General features: G+C 39.4%; 1 protein-coding gene across 1 annotated transcript in view; it reads right to left on the reverse strand.

Moving 5' to 3' along the window:
* The window catches only part of LOC126474472 (membrane-bound alkaline phosphatase-like), a 75,890-nt gene that overhangs the window by 41,498 nt on the left and 22,309 nt on the right, over window positions 1-12,083 (reverse strand). The window contains exon 3 of the mRNA XM_050101945.1: window positions 951-1,148. Coding sequence (XP_049957902.1) covers window positions 951-1,148 — 198 coding nt within the window. The remainder of the gene's footprint in view (window positions 1-950; window positions 1,149-12,083) is intronic.

The raw sequence follows: 12,083 nt of genomic DNA on the forward strand, positions 1-12,083 counted from the left end.
AAGTACCCTAAAATTTCGATCAGCATCAAGCATCAAAATATGTGACGTACATGGTCGTATCTTTGACTGCTTGACTATTTTACACCGCCAGATAAATTTCAACTTGATTAGTCTATCCGTTCTTGAGGAAAGGGGATCTTAACAGAAGGACGGACAGACAGACAGACAGACGGATAACAAATGACTAAGAAATTTCGTTTTCGTTTGATATTATGACAGATCAACAATTTTCTAATTTTGTCTTTTACTTGTAATGTGCAAACTAGCTTATTGCCAAACTTTATGATTCTAGGTCAATGAGAAGTCCCCTATAGATTTCGATGAGTGATTTGGGAGTATCGAAATATGTAACATAAATGGTCGTAACTTTTCATTGCATTCACGTAGAAGCTTCCATATTTTACACCACCCAGGGACCGTAGAGCTTAGGACGTGTCACAAATTTCGGCTTGATACGTCTACCCGTTCCTGAGGAAAAGGGTTTTTAACAGTCGGACAGACACAAAGACAACAGTCGGACGACCGTTTCTCTAAAGCTTCTGTTTGTACGAACTGATGCATGAAACCCTCAAAATATCACCTTTTAACATAATATTACACAAACCACGTAGGTGATATAAGTGATATTAACTAAGGAATTTCGTATTGACCAGGGGGTATCCTCTCAATGCTCCAATTTCTCAAAATTAAAGAAATTTGTGACCTAAAACAAAGTTTCAGTTAAGTTAAGAGGGCTGTTTGTTATATTTCTGAAGTCTACTGCAGGAGCGGAAACAGGTGATTCGTAACATATGGGGCAACACGAATTTACCTAAGAACGGGTAATCATCGAATAATAAAGGCGTTCTTGACTTTAAAATTCAGTGTTTTAATGTCAAATTCTGAAAACTTCTCTTCGACCTCGACATTCATAGTGGGACAGGAACTGGGGAGATGTTTCCGTAGCGTACCTTGAAATTGCGTCCCGTCTCCCAGGTGACCAGCTGGAGGGCGATGTCTGGGCACACCTCGGTGTCGGTAGTCGCTCCGGAGTCCAGGATGTCGGCGTCGCACTCCCAGTCCCTGTCCGCGATGTGGGCGTACGCTCCAGCCGGTGACGCGTGTGTGATGCGCGCGGTGGTCACCACGCCCGTGGCCTTACCCGCGTCCTGAGGGCCACATATGGCGACGTCAGTTACGTATAAAAACACAGTACAGACATGTGGTTATATGATGCCACGGTGCCTGTGTCAAGCAGAATCCATAAACATTGCAAAAGCTGCACAGAATAATCTACTTGGCGTTGGACTTTCCTGTAGGGTAGGAGGGGGCAAAGGTGCGCACTTAAAGAGTTTTCTATGTTTCCCTTGCGTTTTTATTGTTACATGACAACGCAAATTGTACACAATACAACTAGGATCATACTTTACATACTACATTATTTCAAGAGTGCTCGTATGAAATATTAAACTTATATTTAAAAATATGTTAGAAATGAAGAAAATGGATCTTTTTGCAAGGCCTAGGATAAACATCCTGTTGTTGTAAGGCAAAATTCCACCAAAAAAATTGTTACATTTATAACAGACTCCAGGAGAATTACAGGTGCTCCCATTATTAACTTGTACAATCTTTTACTACATAAATCATCGCAATCATCTTCAACAGCAATGCCTCCATCTTCGTGAGCGTATGAATGACCAAAACATGACGCCAACAAATCACTAATTTAAGTACAAAACGTTGTAAGTGAAAGAAACACATGTTATTATTAATATTATTATTATTATTACTTTGCCTTCTCTTGCCACACTTTTCCGCAGATTTCCCGGTACGGTCTGTATTCCTGTTTCATCTTTATTATAGGCTCGATGGAGCGAAAACCTCTATTTAGACTGCAAAGTTTCGGAGATCATGAAGAAAGTACCATTTGTGCTTTACTGAACCCCATTATCCTCTTGATACTGATTTTATCGGTTGTATCAAACTTAAGTCACGACGAACGATGACTGAGCGACGTATTCACCAGATACTAGGGGTTTATTTTGTATATGGGTGGCTTGCGGCATCTTTCGGCACACTGCTGTATAAAAATGTGGAAGTTTTTAAACGTAATGCCACAGAACAATCCAGACTGATACAGTGTTCCGCCAACTCAGTCTCTTGTCTCTCAGGAAGTGCACTCTTGAAGCGCTCCCTGACCGTACAAGTGACGCCAGTAGATTTTGGGTATTAATCGAAGATTTTTGGTAATTTGCCTTTTTGCTGAACGTAGCTGTTGCTTGCTTGAGTACTGGACTGCTTTAAGTCTTTCATGTAATCTAGGTATATTATAGTCCAGCCTTTTTGCTGCATTTATAATGAAAGATCCGATTTCTCTTTGCTTCTTTGCTCTCTAACGTTTTAGAAGACAATGTCGTGGAAGACGTTTTCCCTTGTACCTTCTGTAACACGAAGCTGAACAAGTTTTATTAATTCTGAATCAATCTTTGTGAAATAGCGAGCTATAAATTAAGTCCATTAAATACGTTAAATAAGCCTACACGTTCAGTATTAAAACCGGACAAAGAAAAGACAAACGTTTTCGGGCAAAGGTACGCATACGGTCATTCGCTCCAACTTGTCCATGGGACTGTTGTTACCTGGCGCTGATTTCTGAAGTTGTGGTATCAGCTGCTACACATGGTAACATGTTAAACTAACGGGTAAGCTTAAAGTTTGAGTTAGGCTGAAAGCTGGACGTTAATATTTCCTTGGATGGTGGCCACTGATTATAATGTGGCATGCATAGTCGAACTCTGGAGACTGAGATATTATGTAGCGAGCGAACAATTGTTGAAAGTAGTATGACGCAGCCTGGCGTGAAGAGAAGCCGCGCGTTAGGGAAGGTCGCAGCCTGCCCTGACCCTGCTAGTGGCGCCAGTAGAGATTTTTGGTATTAATCAAAGATTTTGGGTAATTTGCCTTTTCGCTGCACGTAGTCGTTGCTTGCTTGCGTACTAGAGGGGTTTTGTCAAATGTGTGTATGCATACCCTGAGACTAATAACACTGAGACTAATATTCGTACTTTTGCAGCGGCCAGATACGTGATTAGTGATTACAGACATTGTGAAATATTTAAATTTTTCAAATTGTCCACGGAAAAGAAAGGTCTAAGTAAAGTTTGTCAATGAATGAATGCTCACTTTCAGAATATAATAAACTAAAGGATTTTTATAGATTCCTTTCAATTTTGCACCACTGAAGAATTGTTCAGCAGACCACTCCTGATCATTCAATTTCTATATAAAAATAAACATGGGAGTAGTTGCATCAGCAGTTGTAACCATGCACTGCACTCTGCATGGCTCGCAGTATATCTTTTGAATAATTTTAGCATGTTGCTGGACGTTCAGTTGCAGCGACAAGACGAGGTAAGTTGTCTGTCTCGTAAAGGAGCACTGCAGTATAATTGTTAGGAGACGTTAGAGAATATTTTAAAATTGGCAGTCAGATACCAGAGGGCTGATTTTTCATGATTTGTAAGAAGAGTAATTGATTTCCCTTTTCGTTCTCTGTTAGAACACTTACATCAGATAGTAGGAGGTTCTAGAAAATGTTTGAATACTGACATATCTGAGTAATTTGTAAGATAATAAAACACCTACAGCCATCCTTATGTTGTTACTGCGTAGCTACTAATTTCGGCGCTCCAGCGCACCTTCTTCAGGCCAACGACTGGTTCCCGCAGGCTACCTGTAACTGTGATGTCTCTCCAACCATCAACTGACAATTGATGGTTGGAGAGTTTTGAGACAGCGGATCTAAGCCGCATTAGAGGCTGTAAGACCTGAATATGTGTCGGGAAACAGAATACCGTTCTGATATCTGTCGAGATACAAATAGTACCCCCACACTGAATTGTACCAACACGCATATAAACGTTTGAGCTCCTGTGTAAAATGTTGAGCAAATAATCCGTAATAGGTACTGTTTTCTATACCGCTATCCTGCACACAATGTCTGTTATTAATAGTGTATATGTCTGATATAAATTCACACTGGTTGCCATCTGGGAATCTTCACTAAGAAGACTTAGCCTTACTCAAAGTATCTTTGCCATCAATTTGTTAGTTTTACTTCATAAACAAGTCCTTCACATTTTGAACAGTCTTTCAGGGCAACCCTTCGTATACAGGATGTAAAGGAAAATCTTTCCAATCATTTGGGGTCTGCTCCTCCTTCCAAATCATACTAAAAATTTCGCGAACGCAGTTTATAAAATTAAATTTTTTGAACCTGCTAATATCCACGTCAGGATTCAAAATCTAATTATTGTCTATGTCACCCACATAGCATATATCCAAAACATTATTTGTTCCTGTTGTCTACAACAGATCTGAATTGTGGGTTTCACAAAAACGAGGACAGTACGTAATGCTTATCTAAGCACGATATTTTAAGGAAATTGTTTCGATCCATACGGTACAGTTATACTAATGCCTATAGAATGGTCAAAAGACTGTAATTGATAGATCTGGTAATCAGGACCATTAATAGACTGGTAGGGCTGACCACTGAAAGATGATCTGGATATCCACCTAAAAGATATCATAATAATGTTCCAATGTGAACTAGGACTATTGAAACACCATAGAGACGGGAATTTATGAGTATTTACTAAATTTGTTCAGTACTGTAACCTCCTCGGAGGAAAGCGTTCATGAATTTCACAGCTTAATAACAATAACAGTAATAACAGCTGTTTCAAACAGTAGTGCACTGTAAGAGGGTTATTACACTAGGTTTTGTATTTGTTTCCATCATAAACAGTATGGTGTCATGGAGGCGAAGAAGTACAATAGTGTTAACCGAATCATCATTAATCATTATGTTGTATAATCACACTTCTCTCTTACTGTTATTTTCTACGTAGTTTCTCCGACTTACATTTCTATAGCGCCAAACACGTCCCGCTGACTTTTTGTGCTTATATCACGCAGAGTCAACGTAGTGAAACATTGTAATAGTCCTGTTCTAACATGTAGCTTTCAGCGTCATAGAGGGTGATCAAATGTTTTCAGTCCTATTCTGTCAGTACCTTTGTATGTCTTTGTGAACAATCAAACGTTTCCAATCATGATACTGACACATTTCACCCACTTTGCGTTATTAACGAAGACTGTAGGCTGAAAACTCGATGCGAAAATTACATGGAAATGGTCCCACACGTAAGTGATCCACTAGCTACATTTAATCATGTTTGTATATCTCCTTGACCAGAAAAGAATAAAGGATCAGCATGTAATTGGGTAAATAATTGATGACATTCCCGTAACCTAGTTTACATTCTCACCAGATTCAGTTTGAATTCACACCGCGTCCGACGTTTTTCTGGCGTAACCGGCTGTGGCCACAAAGAACAACCTACAGTGAGAGCTCGTGGTAGAGTGACGTGTTATTAGCGTGGAGTGTTGTATGAGATTTGCACCAGTTTTTTTGGCTCGTTGGGATTTGAACTAAAAGGATGTCCGGGAACATGCTTTTTGGCCATGTGGTATGCAGTCGCAGAGCACATTTGAACACCCAACATTCTATACGTACCATTTCCTTCCAAATTAATTTTAGTCGCTCTAATGGCCCTACATCAATGCCAGAATATTACACTACAAGCGCCTTATCATGTAACAGTGATCAACAGACGGCGTTGGTGCTAGCTCCTATGCTCTTTCATTCCAGAAGTGCTTGACAATCAGCGCTGAAATTACACCAGTTTAAGTGCGAACTTAACATTTTCCATATTGTTCTGTTGTGGGCACGCTTCCCCTACGGAAAAAACAAAATGATACTAGTTACGTCTCAACGTTGCTTATCTGTGTAAGTTATATCTCATAATGCTCGAGTTAAAGGGGCAGAATGTACTACGAGCTGTGGGAAAATAGTTCCAGAAAAATCTGAAAAGATACAGGTAGGAATGTTATTTATATTCTGTCAGGTTACAATTTTGTCGGGAATAGGTTTGATTCTGACACGACCGGGAAACAACGTAGAATGTACGTATTAAAGCATTAAAGCACTTGCAATGGAGATGTACCTAGCGTAACAAGACACCCTTTCTAAACATATCGAAACTAAAGTAATAACCTTTCCCATTTCAACTGAACTGCAGGTCCTTGTCAAATGAATTAAGAACAAATTTATTTCAGACTTCTCTATGCAAAATAAAACTATTCAAGGCACATTTCTAATGGGTTTAATGAAAATACTGCTAGTGCCAAGGCGGCGCAGTAATAAATATGACGAACCTGAGGACAGCCTTCGTCAATCAGGTGTGATAACTGATTCCTGATGGAAGTGGTGGTCATTCCAGAGACATTGATAAACGTATTTTGTGTTTCAAGTAAAGGAAATTGTAACATTAAAGTTTAAACCGAAGGTGTGTCGAGTGCCGTGCCATGATAATAGAGGTGGTTCAAACAACTGCAGAAATGCTGAGGACTATATTCTATTGGCATCGCAACTTATAATGTCTGCACCAAGGGAAGAGAGTCATTACAGTAGAAGTAAGTCTTCTACAGAACACCTCAGCTGTGTACTTAATATTTGTCGCTTATTCAAAACAATTTACGTAAAATTTCCACAGACCATAGTTAAAGAAGTTCAGTATAGAATGATAGTTTTTAAATTCTTCTTAAATCTATCATTTGAAAGATCAAAGTCAGATACTTGTCAGAAATGTGAGTTTTTGCACCTTGAGGTGAAAGGGCACGCACCAGACAACAGAAAAGGTCAGAAAAACACTGTAACTGCATCATAGGAAACACGAAAGTGCAATGACAAACATAAAGTATGATACGACTTCTTCAGCTATGCCTGGAAACAACACTTGTACATTAGCAGACCGAAAAATTTTTTTATGACTGTGACAGTGGCCTCAGAAGCTTAAGCTTGCAATGCTACATGCATTGTTTCTTTCATCACTTACACATTTGGCGTGGTCTACATACGCCAGCTTTCATTTACGATTTTTGTGTTCGCTCTTATGACAGCACTGACGCAGTAATCTGTTTAAAACGTGAGGGTGAAGGATTTCATGGAGCTAGTAATATTGCTTCATGCCTATTCCATGTCCTGAATTGCACATAGAGTACTTTTAATGTATCTGGCAACAAAAGTAAACTTATGGTTGGGTTTGACAGCTTTAGTGCACAAAACAAAAACCGTGTACTTTTGTATATGTACACGGTCGTAATGTCTTGTGGCCTGTTTAATTGCACAGTGTGTAAGTATCTGATTTCAGGTCACAGTTTTTTATCTTGTGATTGACATTTTGTCTTAATAGAAAAGTGCAATAAGGTAATCAAGCGCTGGGTACATGATGATTTACAAGAAGAAATTACTCGAACACGTCCTCCTTTACCATTCAACAGAATGAAGGAAAAGGAATTTATTGACTTCCGGGCTGCTGCTGATAAAGTCATCACCACAACAAAGCTGTACATCAGTTCTGCTGCATAAATTAAAATTGCGTCACCTGGAATAGTGGGCATCAAAGGGACATTCAGTGACACGGACCGATGGGAAGGTGTAAACATCCTAAAGAAAAGCGAAACTGTTGATGAATTAGTTCACATACAGATTGCAGTAGTAGAAAGTATTCCGCGATAGTACGCTAAAAAGGGACTTGCTTTCTATAGTACCCTTTATACAACATCATCATCATCAGTTTTTACTGATGTGTAATGATACTGCCCACTGACGATTATTGTTTCGTATTGTGCACATGTTTTAAGACATTTATATTTGGTTGCGTTTTGTCAGTAGTTGTAGCATGATATCTTCGTTGGACTTCGCCCAATTAGCCCAGATAAGTTAACGTGCAAGACACGTTCTGCTCTCTCGATTTTAATTTCCTTTTTCTGGACAACTGTGCTCAATTTTCTCGGAACTTTCTGTATAATATATAATTCCTGGATGACAGTAAATGTTTAATAGTTTAAAAACATACGTACTTGTTTCGTATGTCCTACAGTATTGTTTTTTGTTATGTCTCAAAATATTACTTTCGGTCCTTAGCACGTTTAAAACTCCAGTTCTTAATTTGTACACGTGACACCGCCTGGTTCAGCTGGGACCCAGGGAACGTAGATCATCATGATGTGGTGTGATTGTGCCAAAGTTGCTTTACTTGAACCGAAGATGAGTTTCAAGTTCAGTTTTATACGATTTTCGGTAAGGAAAGCTCATCTACATTGTTTTAAATATAGCTTATAATAGTAAAAGCATAAGGCAACTATAAATGTGATTTTCCCTCTTAGCCCCGCGGGCTAGTTATGTTTCGAGCTCTCTCGAGATTTTATATGTTCTACCAGTTTTATAGTCGGTGGTCAAATGATTTTACGATATATGATGATATATGAAGTTGGAGTTTCTTTATGAGTTTCTTTGTGTGGGTTCGTGTGGCCTATGCCAAGAATCCATGGGCATGGTCTTCCACCTCCGTAGTATATGAATGCTGTCAGTATCTGCTCCGAATTGTATTTAGGGTGAAGGGAGTTCCTGATAGCCAAGTTTTTGTGTTCCATGATCAGTAGATAGTGTTTCCCTCACTCTTCGTACAGTCGTGCACCACATGTGGGAGTCGCTGGGAATTAATGTTACTGTAACACGGGCGCTATATCTCAGTAACTGAATATGCATCACCCCCCCCCCCCCCCTCCCACTGTGTCCAGGTGGCATCAGGTTTGCGTAGCTAACATATGTATATATGATTCATGTTCTATATGAAAAGCTTCTTGAAAAATTTGTGTGTCTAAACTGTATGAAACACGGTTTGAATATATCAGTTTTATCCAGAATATAGAGTTCGGCTACGTTAGTTATCCTTAATAGTCATGTACATTATTCAAGTACCGGTATGGAGTTTATCCTTTTAGAAGTATTGGAACTGACTGCATGCCTTTCCTTTTTACTTCAGTTATTAAATATCGAAGTTTGAAATTCGTTTCGAGATTTTGAGGCATGGGTTAGTGAAGTATGGAATTTAATGTTTCCTTACGCATCACATTAGAAGCTCACATCACACTAATTTCAGGCGATATTTGCTGGCATTAGCGTCACAGTCCTAACTGAAGGTGAGTTGAGACATGGGAGCAGATGTAGATACGTACGAAAGGCATTTAATGGAGTGAAGCTGCGCTGCGGTCATGAAAGGACGTGTTACGTTTTATGGAAAACGATAGATGAGTCGATAATCAGCAGTGATCACGTGAGTTTAAATTTCACTTCAAGAAGAAGTTATTATTCATTACAGTACGTTTCAGTATCTGATTCAGAACTGTAGTTATGTCTAGTGTAATAGAAGACATAGAAAATTTCTCTGCGTTTCAGTTCACGCCCCTCAAAACACAAATTTTTGTCAAAACTATCTTGGGAGCGTAATGTAGCTTACTGGAAAAGTAAATAAACTTTATTCCAACCCGCATTTTATGGTAGTGAAACATGGACTGTGGGTAAACCTGAACAGAAGAGAATCACAAAAAATGATTTGTGTTGCTGTAGATGCATGTTGAAAGTTAGGTGAACTGTTCAGGTAAGAAATGACGAGGTTCTGCGCAGAATCGGCGACAAAAGCAATATATGGAAAATAATGAACAGAGAAAGGGGCACGATGGTAGGACGTCTGCTAAGACATCAGGGAATAGCTCCCATTGTACTAGAGAGAGCTGTACGATACAAAAACTGTAGAGGAAGACACAGATCGGAAAATATCCAGCAAATAATGGAGGACGTAGTTTGGAAGTGCTGCTCTGAGATGAAGAAGTTGGAGCAGGAGAGGAATCCGCGGCGGGCCGCTTCAAACCAGTCAGAAGACTGATGAAAAAAATCTTCCGTGTAGCTCCTTCAAAGCGTCTGAAGCAGCGATTTAAACCTTTGATCACTCTATAATCGTCCAAGTGTCTAGACAGTGAAGGTACTACATTAAATTTCCTAGACAGTGCAGCAGAAGTAACGATCGTAATTCAATAGTTATTAAAGCAGCTGTAGATGAAGATGTAATGAACAGAGTACTTTACAAATCGCATTTAAAATTTACTTACGGTAGCTGGGCAGCTTCAGTGGTGCATAGGATCTAATAGAAAGTTACATCAGAATCCGTGTGACTAGTGATAGTGCATGCCAAGAATTAAACATCGCGTTATGTATTGATATTAATATTAACAATTAATGTTTCTGAGAATTCTGTGATTCATTTATTTTAAGACTTAAGCTTATGATTAAGTTGTAATTAATTTTATTACTAAGAAGTTGTATGCGAATTGTGTTTAGTTCACTGGATGTATAAGAAAATGTATAGATTTTTATCGATATCTTAGTAAATTGGTAGTATGTCCATATGTGACACAGTGTGAGCAGTACAGGAAGGTGAGTCAAAACCAACTTCAAAATAGGAAGTAAGCACAATGATATTTTTAAAATGAATTGACAGTCCAAACACCGTACCTAGCTTTGGTTATTTCATTTCACAGGAAACTCACGAAAAAATTTACACAGAAATGTAAGTTCAGTCATGAACAAAAACTGAGGCAGCTTTACAGCAGGTGATCGAATAACCTGTCATCATTGAAGCCACTGAGTAGTGCTCCGAAATGCGTCTTCTGGTGCATTTTCATCTTGTTGATTTAGAAACCACTGGACACAACGGCCGGAATAACATCTCTGGGTAAAATACACTGCTGTGGGGTTCTCACCCACGTTTACTGCCTGTAATTCGTATCCTAACAAAATTTTTGAATATTTATTTCTAACTCTAGCAGTTGCGACACAAAGGAATTACAGACATTCGCTGTAAGTGGGTATTGATTTAAATCAACGGGGAAGGTTGAAGACTTGTGCCGGACCAGATTCGAACCCAGTTCTCCCGCTCATTAAGAGGATGCGCTGACCACTGCGCCATCCGGAAGCAGTAGGCATCGTAGCTGCACGGACTACCCTGGAACACCTCCTGTCAGACACAAATGCTCATTCTGTCACACACTACGAATTTAGTGCTCCTTGCCCATTATTGTCATTACTCGCGCCATTTCGCCGAATCCAATCAGAGTCCGATCGGGTCTGGTGTGCATTCGCATTGAAGAGATCACTGGCCGTTCTCGCCTCTGTTATATATAGGCTGTGTCTGTTCTTTCGCAGATGTCCGAAAGAACAAACACCACCTATACCTAACAATTCTTTTTATTACGCCCGGTTTTATAAGGGTAAAAAACAATTAGAACTGGAGATGAACCGAAAAGTTTAGGGTCCAAGCCTCATTTAATCTAAAAGGAACTGTGCTAATTGATAACATCACATATATTTTGATGTATGAACTACACTGAAATCAACATGGATCTAAGGTTCTACGTTTCAAAAGGTTTCACACTTAAGTATAAAAGTAAATTCTAATAATTATACTTGAATCTAAAGCCGTGTAGCTAAATTCGATATTTACTGGGTTAACGTATGACTTCCCATATTACGATAAAATTGTATTTTATGAAACAATTTACACAGAACATCTGTCTGTGACATACACATTTACCAACGAAAAAGAGAGACACCCAAACGAAATGGTCGGATGTCAATGAAACTTTGTAGATGTACGTATCATTGGCAGGTCTACAAATTATTACAGTTACGGTTCTAAGGACAGATAGAACGACCACCTTATTGCACTACTATTGTTCGTGTTTAATGTTATCAGGCATGGTAGGATATTAAGTGGTGTGTGAAGAACATCGAGATCCTGCTTACTCGTGTGTGAGACAGCGTTTTGAGCACCTGGCAGTGTGAAAGTGGTCTCATTGTGGATCTGCATTTAGGCATGTTGGACGAATTATGCAATATCCAGATTTTTTGTGCAATTGGATGTGACAGTGGCAGGATGTTTTACTGCATAAGAACGTGAGGACAGGCATTTCTCGTTAAGGTTCCGGTCTCTCACGTCTGACCTCCGCTAGGTAGGATCGTTGTAGCGCATTGTAGCCTCTTCACATCCGCGCCTCCCATCCGTGAACAAGTAGTGGAATGCCTGAAACATTTTGTGCCATCCCGCACCATCGGTCGGAGACCAGCAGCAGCTACA

This window comes from Schistocerca serialis, chromosome 4, assembly GCF_023864345.2.
Source record: "Schistocerca serialis cubense isolate TAMUIC-IGC-003099 chromosome 4, iqSchSeri2.2, whole genome shotgun sequence".
In the NCBI taxonomy this organism is placed as follows: Eukaryota; Metazoa; Arthropoda; class Insecta; order Orthoptera; family Acrididae; genus Schistocerca; species Schistocerca serialis.